The sequence below is a fragment of the Narcine bancroftii genome, chromosome 7, assembly GCF_036971445.1.
Source record: "Narcine bancroftii isolate sNarBan1 chromosome 7, sNarBan1.hap1, whole genome shotgun sequence".
Taxonomy (NCBI): domain Eukaryota; kingdom Metazoa; phylum Chordata; class Chondrichthyes; order Torpediniformes; family Narcinidae; genus Narcine; species Narcine bancroftii.
The window spans coordinates 85,300,673-85,319,218 of record NC_091475.1 but is presented as its reverse complement, the minus strand read 5'-3'; the positions used below and the strand labels follow the sequence as shown (position 1 = coordinate 85,319,218).

At 44.8% G+C, this 18,546-nt stretch overlaps 2 protein-coding genes across 6 annotated transcripts in view; one reads left to right on the top strand and one right to left on the bottom strand.

Annotated features, from left to right (window-relative positions):
- Positions 1-1,325: 1,325 nt before the first annotated feature.
- mzt1 (mitotic spindle organizing protein 1) lies at positions 1,326-15,768 on the bottom strand. The gene is made up of 3 exons (XM_069890583.1): positions 15,618-15,768; positions 3,305-3,450; positions 1,326-2,019 (listed from the first exon to the last, which is right to left on the bottom strand). The coding sequence occupies exons 1-3, from the start codon at positions 15,661-15,663 to the stop codon at positions 1,996-1,998; spliced, it is 216 nt and encodes a 71-aa protein (XP_069746684.1). The 5' UTR covers positions 15,664-15,768; the 3' UTR covers positions 1,326-1,995.
- Positions 15,603-18,546, top strand: part of bora (bora aurora kinase A activator) — a 51,683-nt gene continuing 48,739 nt past the window's right edge. For 2 of the 5 annotated variants that reach the window (XM_069890579.1, XM_069890578.1), the window contains exon 1: positions 15,615-15,924. The gene's annotated coding sequence lies outside the window, so the exon portion shown is untranslated. Of the gene's footprint in view, positions 15,925-18,546 lie in introns of all 5 variants that reach the window. The other 3 variants (XM_069890582.1, XM_069890580.1, XM_069890581.1) reach the window with 3 other exon arrangements.

The following is an 18,546-nucleotide window of genomic DNA, read 5'->3' as shown; positions in this document are numbered from 1 at the left end:
TCCCTTGGTTCTCAAAGTGTGGCTTTTCACCACCTCACTTAAGAGGCATGTGCCTTTCACACAGCTCTCCAAATCTCTATGACAAGAGAGATTCACAGTGACCTTTTTAAGTCACACTCAAATTCAGTGTTTCACCTGAGAAGGGGGTCAGCCAGAATCATTCTCAACGTAGAGCAAGTGGTGTCTCTGTGTATCCATCTTAGCTGCTCCAAGCTAAACTCTCTGCCTCACAGCTGGGATCTCCCTCATTCTCCAAAGTTCCAAGCAATCAATACATTTCTCTCTTTTATCTCAATGTCTCCTCCCTCTCTCTCTGTCTGTACAGCTCAACCTTGGTGAGTCAGCACTGAGCTGGACCACATTACACAGTTCTTAGCAGAAATCCATTCTTTATGACAGTCCACAGTCCAAAAGGTCAGTCCATGGTCCTTAACATTAGTACCATTCAATTTTACCATTGAGGACCAATATCATGGGATCATCAATTACCATCAAGAAAGCTGAACTTCTGCCTTCTTCAAAGTGAGATATGAAAAATGCTCCCATGTCTAAACTACCGGTATCAGGGAAATTGCTATTCATTATTTGTCTTAAGTACAAGTTGTCCTTTACCATTACTTACTCCCTAGGTTATTGTTTTGATAAAGCAGTAACAGCTTACTCTGGCTACAATCTTCATGATGGACCCCGTCATTAAAATTACATCCTTTTTTGAAAAAAAAACATCCTTGAGTAAACCTGGCTTTCCAGAAAAGTACAAAATAAGATATATTAAAAGTTAATATTTCAACAAAAATAATGCTGAAACTTGAAGATATCCTTTTGTTACTTCAATCTCTAGCACTTTGAAATTGTGCTCTTGATTGTAAACGAGAATCAAGTTACAGTTTAATGTTTCCCTGGATTTAATACAGAAACTGCAGTTAGTACTAAGGATGCAGGATACCTCAAGGCAGTGCTGAACAAATGAGTACGATTTTTTTTAAAAATTAAATCTTTCAACACAATTCAGTTTCGTGAACAGAAAGCTGCAAATCTCTAAAACAGTCAACATACGAACATATTTAATTTTTTTTTAAAACTTGTATAGTATTGCAGTCATCCATAGTGAAAAGTTAATTCTTGGATTTTAATTTGCTTTGCATAGACTTTTGTAGTATGTAGCCACAGCTCCATTTTGATTGCCAACATTTCTTGGATGTTAAGAAGGAAGCAGGTGGGGAAGTAAAAAAAAGATTCAAAGCAACTTGTATATTTGCTTTATTTTGGAAATAAACTTCAATAGAGCAACCATAAATCAAGCAATTGGAAATGTTTATTTATATATTGTGTGCATTTACAAGAAATGCTACAATGTTTACCAATATTAAATCACAAAGATGGTATTATATTTTTCATTAAGAAAAGTGCTCAAAATAGAAGCAAAATGGACACAAAATGTATGGGCTGTGTATCAATGCAAAATTAACACTTAAAACCTATTCAATATGCACATAACCCTGATGATTAATGGTTATTAAACTAACATTCCCAGAATAGCACAAATAGTTAGGTTTAATTTTCTAAACTATATTTTATACATGTATTGATAATTGAAGGGAGTGACTCAATAAAAATGGTAAAATGCAAATTGGCATTTCCAGTCACATAACAAGAGTCAAAACATACTGTATTAAGTTTGGTAACGTCTCCTTGAGAGAGGATGGTGCTTCTAAACACCATTTGTTTTCAAAGATAAATTCCCTGAAAACAATCCACAATATGTAATACATTTTAAACACAGTTTAACAAACTCATCGTGCTTCTATTTCACAAGTATTTGCATGACAACATCAACAGATTACTCCACAATTTACATAATTTAACATGTGGTAACAATCATTTCTATTTTCTATCATAGAAAATGTGTGTTTGCCAACTTTGCACATTCTTTCATCACAAAGACTTTCTGTGACTAGCTGCACGCACCAAGCTGGGGGTTTAATCCCAGTTGTATCAACCAGTCATATTCTCAGTAGCCTGGGAATAAAAAAAAATAATGCCCAAATTAATTACAGATTCTTAGATGCAGCATTTTGACTGGTTTGTTGTCAAAACATTTATAAAACCTGCAGACACTATGCCACAAGTAAAACACAAAAGTCTGCAGATACAGTGGTTGAAGTAAACACACAACGCTGGAGAAACTTAGGTGGTCAAACAGTGTACTTTATATAGCAAAAATAAAAACACAAAACCGACATTTTTAGACTTGAACCTTTCATCAAGGTATGAAAAAATGTTAGCAGGCGTCCAATCAAAAAGGTAAGGGGAAGGGGCAGGAGCATGGTCCCAAAGGTGGAGAAGGGAGGAAGGGCTCAGCAGCAAGCAGGGAGAGGAGGGATGAATTAGATAGGAAAGGGGGTGGAGAACTAAAGTGGCAAAGGGAAGGGAGGGAGAAGGGACAGCAGGTTGGCAGAAACAAGAAAAATCAATGTTAATGCTATCCAGCTGAAGAGTGAAGACAGAAAAACATGTGTTGTTCTTCCAATTTTACAGGTGGCCTTGGTGAGATAGTATACAAGGCCATGTGAGTAGGCACCTGATTTTCCACATGGTTACTCTCCAGCCAGGTGGCATTCACATCAACCTCTCTGGTTTCTCCTACCATACTCTACATTCTCCCTCCCTTCCCTCAGTTCTCTACCCCCCTTCCTTCTCTATTCACCTAGCTATCCCTCCTCCCCCTGCTTGCTTCTGTGTCTCCCTTCCTTATACATCTATAACCTCCTGCCTTTGTAACCATGATTCTCCACCCAGCCCTCTAACTTTTTGTTCAGACATATGCTGACATTTTTCCATATCTTGATGAAGGGGTCAAGCCCAAAACGTTGGTCATGTATCTTTATCTTTGTTATATAAAGGACACATTTTGACCTGCTGAGTTTCTCCATCATTGTGTTTTTACTACAAATACTATGCCAAGCCAAATAAAAGTTTAAGTTGGCACAGTATATTTTTTTAAATCAAGGCAGATGAGAGATTGATCACTGATTGGGTGCAGCAGGAAAAATTGGAACAGCACTGTGGGCCTAAGGGCTATCTTTGTATAAAAGATTATTGAATCTACATCAGTGGAAGAGAATGCACAACCATACCTTATAGTTCATTAACACCAAGCATCAGGTCTATCTTTCCAGATAAAAGACAAGAATAAGAAAGCTTTTTCTTAAAAAAAAGGAAGCACATCCTGGGCATATGGGTTTGAATGGCCTTTTTTTGCTGCAAGATTAACTTGGTTTAATTGCAGAGAAAATTTTCTTACCTTAAGTGACTCAGTAGCCTTACGCAGTTCCTTAATTACCGAAGCCAAGGCTTCGGGATTGATCCCTTGTTCACAAAGTCGGACACAAATTGAGAGGGACTCCATGTCAAGACCAGTATTCAGCAATCTTGAAATTTCAAGAAGAACTGCAAAAAAAAAACATTTGTAGAATGAAAAGATGCATTTTATAGACTCTTTCAAATTTTCAAAAATCCAAAGAGCACCACTGTAATGTCAAAAGAATTGCAGTACAGGTACCAACTTGCATGTAAAGTTAATACCACCATCACATAATTATGCTTCAGGGCCTGAACTCGAGCATTGCTTACAAGATCCACCACAATTTGGAACATCGAACAGTACAGCAGAGTATGGGCCCTTCAGCCCACAATACTCCACATCAATCTAAACATTTCTTCATTAAAATCACCTAGTTGTCAATTGACAGAAATGTTAAGTTTAAAATTTCATAAAAGTTTTTTTTTTAATTTTTTATTTTTCACACCATGAATCACATTAGCCATGATACACACTTTTTCTTTTTCACACATATACAGTGACTTTTTCTCCCCCCCTCCCTCCTCCCAAGCCACGCCCCCGCCCCCTCCTCCCATCCATTTTAGGTATACAATCTAGGTTACATTAAACCAGTCAGACAATGTTGTCATTCAACAAAAATACACCAGAAATTCTACTGAGTCCATTCTTTTCTTTCCTTCTCCTTCCATCAACTTAGGTAATGTTTGAGGTTTAAAGTTTTGTACTCCATAGGCATTCATACACTGTGCTTAGTTAAAAATCAATGCAAAATTTATTTCAATGCATAAAGGTGTTGAGATATCCTCCCTCTAAAGCATTTTTTAAAAATCCTCACAGAACATGCAATGAACAGATCAATTATCTCTTCAGGTCAAGATGCCACAAACTTCCCAAAATTGTTATTGCACACCACCAACCAGGAATACAAATAGAAACAAACAGCAAAAATTCAAATCAAGATTGAATTGTTCCTTTTTGAATTACTTTCATAATCTTTATGTAGCAGAGATAAAAGCTCATACTCAACTGGAGGGAGAACTAATGCTTTTATTAGCTTACAACACAGGTAGGGATCATGAACAGTCTTCAGAATGGCTCTGTGTTTAGGCAGAAAACCAGGGTTATATACAGGATCACTGGAGAGGAGCCGGGAGGTAGGACCATTGTTAGTACAGCACACTTCTAATGAACCCCAGTTCACTACATTCACCCTTCCTTCAGAATTAAGGGTCTGTGGATGAAGAGAACAGGGATCAAAGCCAATAATAGATAAAGAAGAGAAATATTTACAATACTATTTACAAATTTGGGGGTCCGGAGATCCTGGTGGAGCACCTTAGCACTGGGAGGACTTGGACTCCTCGAGTCTCCTGGTCCGTGATGGAAGGGGAGTGGGCTGGGGATCCAGTTCATCGATAGAGGGGGGGGTTCACTCTCCTCCAAAGGCCCTGTGCCTTAGGAGATAGAGGGGATGGGGAAAAAGAGCTCGGTAGCTCGTGGGGCACCTAAGGCAACAGATCCTTGGTTCCGGCAAGTGCCAGGTCCTTGATAGAGACGGTGTCCACCCTGCCATCCAGGTACTCCACGTAGGCATACTTGGGGTTGGCATGGAGCAATTTCACCCTTTCCACCCGGGGGGGGGTGGGGTCGGTCTTGCTTCTCCTCACGTGCTTCTTGAGAAGGACCGAACCAGGACGAGTGAGCCAGGCTGTGAGTGTTGTCCCTGATGCTGACCTTCTGTTGAATGTAAACATGAGCTCATGAGGAGTAGCATTGGTTACAGTGCAAAGTAGCGACCGGATTGAGTGGAGGGCGATGGGGAGGGCATCCTGTCAGTGCAAGTCTGGAAGGCCTTTTGCTTCAGGGCAAGTTTGACAGTCTTCCAGATCATGGCATTCTTTATTAACCTGCTCATTCCCCTGGGGATTGTAATTGGTAGTACTGCTGGATGCGATGCCCCTCACAAGCAGGTACTGATGCAGCTCGTCACTCGTGAAGGCTGAGCCCCGGTCGTTATGAATATAGTCAGGATACCCAAAAAGGGTGAAAATAGAGTCTATGGCCTTCATAATGGATGAGGCGGACGTGTTTAGGCACAGGATGACGAACAGAAAGCGGAAGTACTCATCGATGACCGAGAGAAAATAGGTGTTCTCGTTCATGGAGGGGGGAGGTCCTTTAAAATTGATGCTGAGCTGTTCAAAGGGCCTGGATGATTTAATCAGGCATGCTTTTGCACTCAGCGCAGACCTGACATGACCTGGTCATTTCTCTGACGTCTTCTATTGAGTAGGGCAAATTGTGGGACTTGACAAAATGAGTCATGCGGGTGACCACTGGGTGGCAGAGCTTATTATGCATAGTCCGCAGTTGATTGGTGTGTGGGGAGACACAGCATCCCCTGGACAAGACATCTGGAGGGTTGTCAAGGGCCACTGGCCTGTAGGCGATCAATACTGTAGGTTTCGTAGCAACTTTCTCACTCTTGATTTTGTCCCTCTTAGCACTGCTGAGCATAAATGCGACAGAGCACTGGTCCACGAGGAGTGTAAATCTCCTACCAGCCAGGTAGTGCCTCCAGTGCCTTACAACAACTTCTACAATGGCCTGAGCCTCCTCTTCCACAGACAGGTTCTGGAGCTCGTGGCCTTAAAGTGTCTGTGAGAAAAAGGCCTGCCCACCTGATTGAATGTAGTGGCCAGAGCTATGTCCAAAGCGTCACTTTCCACTTGGAAAGGTACATTCTCATCGGCCGCGTGCATGATGGCTTTCGCAATGTAACTTTGGAAGTAATTAAAAGCCGTCTGGGCTTCAGCCAAAAGGGGGAAAGTGGTGGGCCTGAACCTTGTTAGCGTGTTGAGGGACCCACTGGGCGTAATATGAGAAAAACCCTTGGCATCTCCTCAAAGCCTTTGTGGTTCCAGGGAGGGGAAGCTCTAACAGGGGTGCAGCCTATCAGGGTCAGGTCCAATAACATCATTCTCCACCACATAGCCAAGGATAGCCAGTCGTGTAGTCCTCAATAAACATTTGTCAGAATTGTAAGTGAGATTCAGGGCTCTTGTCACATGGAGAAAGTTCTGGAGATTGCCATCATTGTCTTCCACGGTGTGGCCACAGATGGTGACATTGTCGAGGTAGGGGAAGGTAGCCTTCAACCCGTACTCGTCCACCATCCTGTCCATCTGCCACTGGAAAATAAACACTCCATTGGTAATACCGAAAGGGATCCTCCGGAACTGATAGAATCGTTAACCTCAAACACTGTGTACGGGTGGTCCTCGGAACGGATTGGCAGCTGGTGATGACGGCTTTCAGGTCAATGGTCGAATAGACCCAATACTGCACGATATCATTCACCATATCCGAAATGCAAAGGAGGGGGAATGTGTCCAAGAGTGTGTATCTGTTAATTGTTTGGCTACAATCACCAACTTGGACTTGTTTTCCCCCTTTACAACCACCACTTGCGCTCTCCATGGGCTGGTGCTAGTTCGATGATCCCCTCCTCCAGCAGGTGCTGGGTCTCTGCCTTTATAAACTCCCTGTCTGCCACACTGTACTTCCTGTTCTTGGTGACGATGGGCTTACAGTTGGCAGACAGGTTTGGGAGGAGAGATGGGGGTGGGATGCTCAGCATGGAAAGGCTGCAAGTGGGTTCTGGTTTTGAGGGCCCTCCATTCCAAACCAATATTGGGGGAAGGGGACCAGAAAACTCCAAGGTCACTCTTTTAAGATGACACAGGAAGCCCCAACCCAACAGTACCAAAGCATGCAATTCATCAAAAATGTACATGCAAAACTTACAAAGTTCTCCCCCTTCAAATGACAGATGAACTATACAATGTTTCTGTAGATGCACTGAATGGGACTGGGATGCTAGAAAGATTCGGTAATTAGAAGGGTACATTTTTAAGTTATATTTTTGCACAAACCGTGAGTCTATGAAACTTTCCATGGAGCCTCTATCAATCAGGAACTTGGTCGAATGTCCATTTACCTTCACCGTCACCATTGAGTTGCTGAGCTGGTGAGGTCTATTCTGGTCGAGGACCAGAGATGCCAGGTTGCCGGAGATGTCGTGTTCATCCCTCAAGTGGCCCTTTCCTTACCTGCCCAGGTTAAGATGGTGCCAACCTCACGACACTGCAAGATGGTCACCGAGACTTTACGCGCTGTTTCCGTAGGCAGCAGGTTGCACAGCAGGCGATCTCAGGCAAGTCAGGGGCAGACAGCTTGGGGCTGGAATCGGATCCCAGAGCAGTATATACTGCAGACTTCCCCGGAACTCCCTTTACACTGAAGACCCTCACCCAATGTCACTTCTTCCTACAGTTGGAACACACCGAGTCTTTGGCCGGGCACAGGGGTACTGTCCCTTGCCGCAGAAAAAGCACTCCTGGGCTCAGGAAGCGGCAGCTGTTAGAGCGGGGGCTGCCGGTCCTTGGAAGTGGAGAGCGCGAGTTTGCTAGCCTCCAGGTCTTTGTTCTCAAGACTGGCCTGTTCCAATGATTTGACCAGCTCGATGTGGCTAGCGAGGTCCTTCCTTCCCAACTCGAGCAGTCACTGCCTCACACACCTCGAGTGGACCCCGGAGACTAGGGTGTCCCAGATTTGTTCATCTTCCTGGACACGGCCTCATACCTGCACTTCTTAGCCAGTATCCGCAGATCCGGCAGGTAGTCGTCAATCGACTCTCTGGGCCATTGGTGGCTTAAGGGTGAGCTGGTGCCTCGCTAGAACCTCGTTTGGGGCTTTCATGTAGCAGGCCTTCAGCATCTCGATGGCAGCCTCTTACGTTGGGCAATCTCGGACGACTGCATACCCCTTCGTCCCTACCGTTGAGATAAGTGCTAACCTCCAAAGCTCATGTGTGTGGAAGACGTCCTCGGTCGCGTTCAGGTAAGCCTGGAAGCAGTCAAGTCAATATGCAAATTCCTCAGCCGCATCAGGGGACTGGGGGTCTATTAACAGCATACTGGGCTTGAACAACACCTCCATCCTTGTTTGTAAGCTAATAAAATTGTAGTGTAGATAAAAGCTCACACTCGACTGGAGGGAGAACTAACGCTTTTATTAGCTTACAACACAGGTAGGGTTCATGACAGGCTTCAGAGGGGTTCTGGGTTTAGACAGGAAGCCAGGGTTATATACGGACCCACAGGGGTGGAGCCGGGAGGTGGGACCAGTCGTTAGTACAGCACACTTCCAGTGAATCCCAGTTCACTACACTTTAATGGGAATAATAATTGTGTCATTTGTAATTCTAGTGAATTTACATTTCTTATTTTTACTAGTACTATACTATTTCTTTACATTGCCATGAAACTTTGGAATGGTTCAGGGTTTGAAGAGGAAAGCATTTGGACTGGATGGAGTACCTGGCTGGGTTTTAAAAATCTGTGCTGACCAACCTACGAATGTCTTCAATATCTTCAACAACTCACTCCAGCAGGGAATGGTACCCATGTGTTTCAAACAGACGTCAATCATACCAAGAGCATAGTAACATGCCTTAATGACTATTGACCAGTGGGACTTTCATTAACAGTGATGAAGTGTTTTTAAAGGCTGGTGTTGAAGCATATCAGCTCCTGTCTGAGCAGCAATATGGATGTGTTCCAGTTCACCTATCATAGCAACAGGTCGATGGCGGATTTCATCTCAATGGCTCTAGACAAAGGCCTGGAATACCTGGTCAGTAAAGATGCAGTCATCAGGATCCTTCATCAACTACAATTCAACATTTAACACCATCATCCCCTCAAATGTGATCAGCAAACTTGAAGACCTGGGACTCAACACCCCACTGCATAATTGCATCATGGATTTCCTCACCTCCAGACCACAATCAGTGAGGTTCAGTAAGAACATCTCCACAACCTCCAACAGTACCACAGCATTACAGGGCTACATTCTTAGCCACCCTGCTCTACTCACTTTACACCTATGACTGTGTGGCTTAAGCACAACACCACCATCTATAAATATGCCAACAATACCATGGAAGTGGGTTGTATAAAGAAAGGTGATGAGTCAGGATACAGGATGGAGATTGAAAATTTGGCTGAATGGTGCACCAACAACAACGTTGCACTTAATGTCATCAAAACTATGGAGCTAATTGATTTCAGGAAGAGAAAACCAGAGGTATACAATCCAGAAATCATTTGGGGATACGAGGTGAAGATTCTTGGGAGTCACTATCTCAGAGGATTTTTCCTGGACCCAACACACTAATGGCATCATGAAGAAAGCATGTCAGCACCTCAACTTCCTCAAGAGTTTGCAGAAGTTTGGAATGACACCAGAAACTCTGGAAAATTTCTACAGATGTGTGATGGAAAGTGTGCTGACAGGCTCCATCACGATCTGGTATAGGGACACCAATACCTCTAAGCTTAAAGCCCCCCAAAGGTAGTGGACACATCCCAGGCAAAACCCTCCCCACTATCAAGAAACAGGGAACGCTGCTGTCAGAGAGCAGAGCAATCATCAAGGATCCACATCACCCAGTACATGCTATGTTCTCACTGCTGCCATCAGGAAAGTGGTAAAGCTGCCACCAGGTTCAGGAACAGCCGCTAGCCCTCCACCATAAGACTCCTCAACAAGAAACTTAATCAGGACTCTTGTGCCATTTATTGATTTTAAAAAAAATTCTCTCTATATTGCAATTTGTTCATATTCGTTATTTATTTACATGTATCCGCTGTGTAGTTTTGTTTGTACTACCAATAAGTGGTAATTCTGCCTCCCCAGCAGGAAAATGTACCTCAGAGTTGTACAGATATGTGATGTCAAGTATTTATTCCAACAATCAATTTGATATCTGTTGTAGACTGGATCACAAACAACAATTGAGCCAGAATATAGAAGGGAGACAGAAGGGGCATGCAGCTCATTTCCAAGACATCAACCTCTTGGCAATATCAAGGAGCTAATCATAGGCTACCAGAAATGGGGTGGAGCTCACTTTCCTGTCGACATCAATGGCACTGAGGTGAGATAGGATACAACATTAAGTTCCAAGGAATAGACATCTGCAACAATCTGTCCTGGTCCTACCACACGATGCTAAGTTGAGAAAATTTGGCACCTCGCCCGCATTTGCACTAGTTTCTAGATAGATCATTGAATGTATCTTACCTCAACCAAGAGCACAGAAAGCTGAAAATAGTTGTGAATGCAGTTCACATCATCACACAAACCCTTTTACCCTCCCCCACACCCCCCCCCCCCCACCCCAACCATCAACACTTCCTACTGCCTCAGAAAAGCATCAATATATTAAAAGGATTATTCCCAACTGGTGATGCTCTCTTCACCTTCTTATCAGGAAGATACACTTGTGAGATCACGTCTGGCCAGGTTTCAGAACAATTTCTTTCTCACTCTTATCAAACTTCTGAACAAACTGCGCACTGGTAAAACTACATTGCCTGTGTTCTGTTCTACTTGATCCCTCTGCAACTCTGAACTCTGCAGTATTTTTAACTGTTGTATAATAAATAAGGGTTGTCTTGCTAGATGGCATACAATAAACTTGCACTTGGCTGATCATGCTCTCTGGAATTAATGCCACTTTTTAAATCAGATTCTTTGTAGAGCCAAATTTAGAAGTGGTACTTTAAGAAGGTTGATGAGCCAGTTTCCAAACATAAAATAATCAATCCCTTCACTCTTGGTGGTGCACTCGACTTCAAATACAATTCACAACACTCAGTTCCCCCCCCCCCCCCACCACCACCACCAGAGTCCTTCCAATGATTCTGTCCAACATAAATTACTTCAAAGTGAGGGTGAATGAGCTGAACACCTATGAGAAGAATAAAACAGTCCCTACTAGAATCCTTTAAAAGGCTGAGGACCCGGTGATATCTGTCTCTGAGGGCGACATCAGAACATGAACCTCACAAGGCGTCAGGACCTGACAACGTACCAGCTGGACAGGTTGTTCATGGACATTTTCAATCTCTCATTGCTGCAGTTAAAGGTTCCCACCTGCTTCAAAAGGGCATCAATCATCCCAATACCCAAGAAGAGTAGAGGGAGTTGCCTCAACGACTATCACCCAGTCGCACTAACTTCTATGAATAGGTTCTTTGAGAGGCTGGTCATGGCCAGAATTAACATCTACCTATGCAAATTGCAGCGGGTCCAGATCTTTGCTTATCGTCACAATCGCTCTGCAGCAGATGCAATATCGCTGGCTCTCCATTCAAAAACAGTAATTCATACATACAACTCATCTTCATCGACTACAGATCGGCCTTCAATACCACTATTCCCCCAGTTCTGGTCAAGAAGCTACCATCTCTAGACCTCTGTACCTACCTCTGCAACTGGATCTTTGACTTTCTCATCAGAAGACCAGTCAGTATGAATTGGAAACAACGTCTCCTCCTCACTGATTAAAAACACAGACACACCGCAAGGATGTATACTTTACCCACTACACTACTCATTATATACCCACGACTGTGTAACCAGCCACAATCTAATGCTATATACAAGTTTGCTGATGACACCTCTGTTGTCGCCAGAATCACAAATGGCAATGAGAAAGCATTCAGGAGGGAGACAGATCAGCTCGTTGAATGGTGGGATGACAACAACCTTGTGCTCAACATCAGCAAAACCAAGGAGATGATTGAGGAGTTCAGGAGGAAGTCAGGGGAACACGACCAAGGACTCAGTAGTGGAAAGGATCAAGAGCTTCAAATCCCTGGGTGTCAACGTCTCTGAAGATCTGTCCTGGACCCTCCACATTGATGCAATCGCTAAGAAGTATCGCCAATCACCATACTTTGAGGTGTCTGAGGAAATTTGGTACATCACTAAAGATTCTCAAACTTCTACAGGTGTACCATGGAGAATATTCTGGCTGGTTGAATCACTGCCTGGTATGGAGGCTTCAACTCTCAGGACAAGAATAAACTCCAGATGGTTGTTAACTCAGCCTGCAACAGCACAGGCACCAGACTTCACTCCATCGAGGATATCTACATGACGCGGTATCTTAAAAAAGCAACCTCTATGCTCAAAGACCCCCACCACATAGGCCATGCCCTCTTCAGCCATTGGGAAAAAGGTACAGGAGCCTAAAGATGAGAACTCGACAAGGATAGCTTCTTCCCTGCTGCCATCAAATTTCTGAATAATCAATGAACCAAAGACACTGCCTCACTTTTCTTGGATTTTTTTTTATATATAGTAATGTCATAAGATGGTTACAATCTGAATTTTTACACTAAAATGCTACTGCAAAACAACGAATTTCTTGACTTGCTCTTGACAACAAATTCTGCATCATTCAAATGCACAAACTCCATGCTTTCACTACAGACCCCCCAACAAAGGTCTAAGTTTCCTATGTTTTATTTACTGCAATCTCTGCCAGGCAAAAGTATCAACACATTCAACAGATACACTACAAATATTGACAATTGGGTGCAAATGATACAATATCTATAAATGCAAATCAAGACTTTAATTGTGCAAAAATTGTGATAAATTACATTTTTAAAAATGCACTATTTAAAAAATTAGTGCAAGAGTAAAATGTAAGGTAGTGTCAGTGGTTTATTGTCCATTCAGAAATCAGATGGCAGAGGGAAAGCTGTCATTGTAGCTTTGGATATTCATCTTCAGGCTCTTGTACCTCCTTCCTGATAGTAGCAGTGACAAGAGGACATGGCCTGGGTGGTGAGGGTCCTTGATGATGGTGGCTACTTTCTTAAGACACCACTTCTTAATAGTGAAGACCAACCTTCTGTAGTCTTTTCCTGTCCTGTGCATTGACACCTCCATACCAGACAGTGATTCAACTAGTCTGAATGCTGTAGAAATGTAGCCATTTGCTGTAGAAATATGCAACTGCTTGGTGACATACCAAATCTCAAGCTCCTAAGGAAATACAACTGCTAGCAAGCCTTCTTCATGATTACATCAACATGAAGGCCCCAAGATAGATCTTCAGCAATGATGACACCCAGGAATTTGAAGTTCTTTAACTCTCTCCACTGCTGACCCCTCGATGAGAACTAGTTTGTGTTCTCCCAGTTTCCCTGTCCTGAAGTCCACAATCAGTTCCTTTGTTTTGCTAATGCTGGGTGTAAGGTGCTGTTGTGACACTAGCCGAACAAATTGATGTATTGAACTCCTGTACACTTCCTCATGCTGTCTGTGATTCTCCTGACGACTGTGAGATCATTGGCATATTTGTAGATGGCATTTGAATTGTGCCTAGTGTTACGTTGCAGATCAGCAGCAACAGAAATTCACCAGGATAGTGTTATATTTAACAATATAAGATCCAGCTGCGCTGGATGGGTCACGTCTCCAGAATGGAGGACCATCGCCTTCCCAAGATCGTGTTATATGGCGAGCTCTCCACTGGCCACCGTGACAGAGGTTTACCAAAGAAAAGGTACAAGGACTGCCTAAAGAAATCTCTTGGTGCCTGTCACATTGACCACCGCCAGTGGGCTGATATCGCCTCAAACCGTGCATCTTGGCGCCTCACAGTTTGGCGGGCAGCAACCTCCTTTGAAGAAGACCGCAGAGCCCACCTCACTGACAAAAGGCAAAGGAGGAAAAACCCAACACCCAACCCCAACCAACCAATTTTCCCCTGCAACCGCTGCAACCGTGTCTGCCTGTCCTGCATCGGACTTGTCAGCCACAATCGAGCCTGCAGCTGACGTGGACTTTTACTCCCTCCATAAATCTACGTCCGTGAAGCCAAGCCAAAGAAGATTTATTAAATACTAAAATCTACCCCAATTATGCGCGAATTTACATGTACGTGTGTGTGTGTGTCTGTCTGTGAGAGAGAGAGAGAGAGAAATACCCAAACCATTACATCTTGGGCACAATTCTGGAAAGACATTCCCAAAGTTCACTCTTAGAAATCATGTGTTCAAACTTAAGACTTTTAAACTGATGCACAGAAGTAATTACGAAGGAGGGGAGACCGAGTGATCAGACTGCTGAAAACTCATGAATCCTTGCTGAGTTGCTTCCAGAGAAATGCCCTTTCATACTAATAGTTATCACAACTCCCCTCTTCCTTGCGTAAGGGATACCAAACGTGTGACTTCCACGAATCTTCCAAAACCCAGGCACAGTTCAGTCAAAATTACCATCATAATGATCTCAATCCAATGCAGGAATTTTCCTGTTTCCTTTATCCAGATATGGATCAATCAAAATGACCAATACAATAGTCACAGTGGTTCAATAACTCCCCTGACAGGGAGAATCATTCAAATTGTTGATTTTCAGAGACATTCCACCTTTTTGTCAGATGGCTGGCTGATTAATTGTGCTGTTTGTTTAAGTGTCCCAATCACATGACTCATAAACACATAATTCTCTCACCATCGGTTTTTCCTGATTAAACAATCTTTGTTCTTGGTCTTAGTTGAGAGCACAACCTTTGTTTCTAGTTTGGATCTGAAGGTACCATGCCGTCTGTAAATGTTGTGAAAACTGTCAATGTTTGCAGCCTGCACCAATCCACCCCGCGCCCCCCCCCCCACCCCAAGTGAAACAGGAGCTTGTAGGACTTCCCACGCAGTCATGTGTGTTTAGAAAGAGTAGGGCAGTGGGCTAAGCATGCATCCCTGACATGTACCTGTGTTGAATGTCACTGAGGATTACCAATCCACACTGACTGCAGTCTTCTGATAAGGAAGTCAGGGATCCAGTTGCAGAGGCCCAGGGTGCCAAAAGCAGAGCTGTAATCAATAAAAAAGCAGCCTGATGTACATGTTGCTTGTTGTCCAGGTGATCTAGGGCTGAGTGGAGAGCCAGCATCTGCTGTGGATCAGTTGTGGCAGTGGGTCTAGGTCTTTACTGAGTTAGGTATGGGTTAATTCTGACCACGACCAACCTTTCAAAGCATTTGATTACAGTAGATGCGAGTAAACCCTTCATTTTTTTTTGCACTAACCAAAACTATAAAGAAACAGAATTTGTTTGTCTAATTTGATGCACACCCTTATATCGCATGCATCGGTTTGGCTCCAGCCAATAAGAATTTCAGTGCGTCTGCACACCATTCAAGACAAACGCACATAATAATCACCCTTCAAGACGGGGAGGCATTAATCAGGGTCGAGTTCTCGCTGTCTGGACAATCAGCTGCCCAGTCACCCCCATTCCCTGCGCCCCTCCAAGCCTGCTTCAAGGAGCCGTTCGAAGTGCTCGGCCAGTCGAGGGGAAGCTGAGAACGGCGGCCGCGACGGGGAAACGGAGCCGCACTCACCGTCCATCGTCTCCCTCACTGCGTTAAGGTTGGCCGCGCCCGCCATAATCCCACCTTTCAACCGGAAACGAAAAGCTTTCGTTCGCCCTTCCGTCGGCGCGGCAGGGCCAAAGGGCGCCGCGGAGCATTTGGCCGTGGGCCACGAGGGCGATCATGATTCGGCGATTTCCTTTCAATGACGTTCGTGGCGTCGGCGTCGGGAGACCGGTTTGAATCTGATTGGCCGAGCTCAGCGAGCGCGCTGATTGGCTGAGAGCTGAGAGGGGGGGAATTTTCGAACGGAGAGCGGCAGCCGGCGAGGCGAGAGGTAAGGGAGGAGATGAGAAAAGGTTGGGGTGGGGGGTATATTGCAGATCGGAGGGCGTGCAGAGATAGACGGGTCGAAGGGGAGATGTGAGTGGGTGGACGCAGAAAACAGGAAATAAAAGAAGATGGGGTGGGGGGGAATGCAGTGAGAGGTCAGTCTGGAGACAAGCGTGGGTGAGGTGAACCACACAAAACGCTGGAGAAACTCAGCTGGCCCTTTTATGTAGTAAAGGTAAAGATACAGAACTGGCGTTTCGGGCTTGAGCCCTTCATCAAGGTCTGAGTGAATGCTGGCGGGTGTCTGAACAAAAAGGGGAAGGGGGGGGTGGCAAAGGCAGGAAATGTGGAAAAGGAAGGCGGGGACAGCAGCAATGAGGGGGTGGTGAGGGGGAATGGAGGGGAGAACTAGAAAGACAGCAAAGGGGGAGGGGAAAGAAAAAGTGAGGGATTAGCAGAAAGCACAGAAGTCAATGTAAATGCCACCTGGCTGGAGAGGGTCCGGATAGAAAATCAGATTTTGTTCCTCCAACATGGTTGGGGTGGGGCAGTACACAAGGCCATGCACAGACATGTGTGTCTGGGAGTTGGACTCCAAATTGAAATGGTTGGCTACTGGGAGGCCGCCATTGTTGCAGATGGAGAGGAGGCGCTCAGCAAAGCGATCTCCCAATCTGCGACTGGTCTCTTCAGTGTAGAGAAAACCACAAAGGGAGCACTGGTTGCAGTAAATAAGTCCTATGCCTGTTTGGGGCCCTGCAGCTGGCCAACAATCTCAACCTCGCCATCAAACCCACAGACAAGGATGGTGCTGTTGTGGTCTGGAGCACTGGCCTCTACTTTGTCAAGGCCAGTCGCCAGCTCTCAGACACCTCCTATCAACCCCTCCCACAGGACCCTAACACTAAACATCAAGTCACTCTCCAGCAAAATCCTGGCCAGCTGCCTGCTCTAAACCTCTTTATTTCTAACCATCTCAACTTTGCATTCCCCTCTCATATTCCAATCTCACCACCTCAGAATGCTCCGCAATAATCCCAACCTCACCAACAAACCTGCAGACAAAGGTGGAGCTGTTGTGGTCTGCTGCACTGACCTTGACCTTGTAAAGTCCAGTCGACAGTTCTCAGACACCTCTCCCACAGGATCCCACCACTACACATCAAACCACTGTCTCCAAAACCATCTCCAACGTAATCACCTCTGATTACCTTCCCTTCCCCCCCCACCTCACAGCCCCCAACTTCATTCTCTCCACCCTTGCACTGCCAGTTTCTACCTTCTACCCAAGATATCAAACCCAACCATCCTGGTAGACCCATTGTTTCTGTTTTCTCTTACCCCACCTAACTATTTTCATCTTACCTTCACTCTATCTTTTTTCCCCTGATCAAATCCCTCCCCATCTACATCCATGGCACCTCGCATGCCATCCATCTCCTCAATGACTTCAGATTCCATGAACTGGACTGCCTCATCTTCATGATTGATGTTCAATCCCTTTATATCTCCATCCCCCACACAGAAGGTCTGAAAGCACTTAGCTTCTTCCTGGACCAAAGACCTGACCAGTCACCCTTTACCACCACCCTCCTCTGCCTTTAAATAATTTCTCCTTTAACTTATCTCACTTCCTCCAAATTAAAGGAGTAGCTATGGGTACCCATGTGGGTCCCAGTTACGCCTGCCTGTTTGTGGGCTTTATGGAGCAATCCATGCTATAAGCCTGCACAGGCAAGATCGCTCAACTCTTCCTCTGGTATATCAACGACCTCATCGGGGCTGCCTCATGCACCTGCAATGAGCTTGTCAACGTCATCAACTTTGCAGCCAACTTCCACCCTGATCTCAAACTCGCCTAGCCCATCTCCAATAACACTCTTCCCTTACCGGATCTCTGTCTTCATCTCAGGAGACAAGCCCTCTAACTCCCACAGCTACCTTGACTACATTTCCTCACACCCAGTCCCCAAGGATTCCATCCCCTTCTCTCAATTTCTCCATCTCCGCTGTGACTGTTCCCAAGATGAGACCTTCCAGTCCAGATCTTCTAAAAATGTCTGCATTCTTCCACAAACGTGGCTTCCCCTCCACCACAATCAATTCAGCCCTCATCCGCACCTCCTCCATTTACCATTAATCTAACCTGGCCCTCTCTGCCCCCAGAAACAACAAACTTTGAATCCCCCTCATCCTCACCTACTAGCCTCTGCATCCAACACATTATCTGCCAGAATTTCCACCACTTATTACAGGATCCCACCACCATACAGACTTTTCTTTTTCCTCCCCTCTCGGCCTTCCACTGGGATTGCTCCCTCCATGATCCCCTCGTGCACTTATCCTTTCCCACCTATCACCCCCACCCCGACACCTTCTCCTGTGGCTGCAGGAGGTGCAACATTTGCGCCAACACCTCCTCCCTCACTATGGTCCTAAACAGGCCTTTCCAATGAAGGAATACATTACTTGTATATCCACAGGACTTATTTACTGCATCCGATGCTCCCTTTGTAGTGTTCTCTACATCGGAGAAGGCAGTTGCAGATTAGGAGATCACTTCGCTGAGCGCCTCCTCTCCGTCTGCAACAATGGCGGTCTCCCAGGAGCCAACCATTTCAATTCA

Excerpts from the sequence above, each read along its gene's own strand:
- mzt1 (XM_069890583.1), bottom strand. The coding sequence starts at position 15,663 with ATGGCGGGCGCGGCCAACCTTAACGCAGTGAGGGAGACGATGGACG. Across the intron at positions 3,451-15,617 it reads AGTGAGGGAGACGATGGACG|TTCTTCTTGAAATTTCAAGA; the intron begins GTGAGTGCGGCT and ends TTTTTTTTGCAG. Across the intron at positions 2,020-3,304 it reads AGGCTACTGAGTCACTTAAG|GCTACTGAGAATATGACTGG; the intron begins GTAAGAAAATTT and ends TTTTATTCCCAG.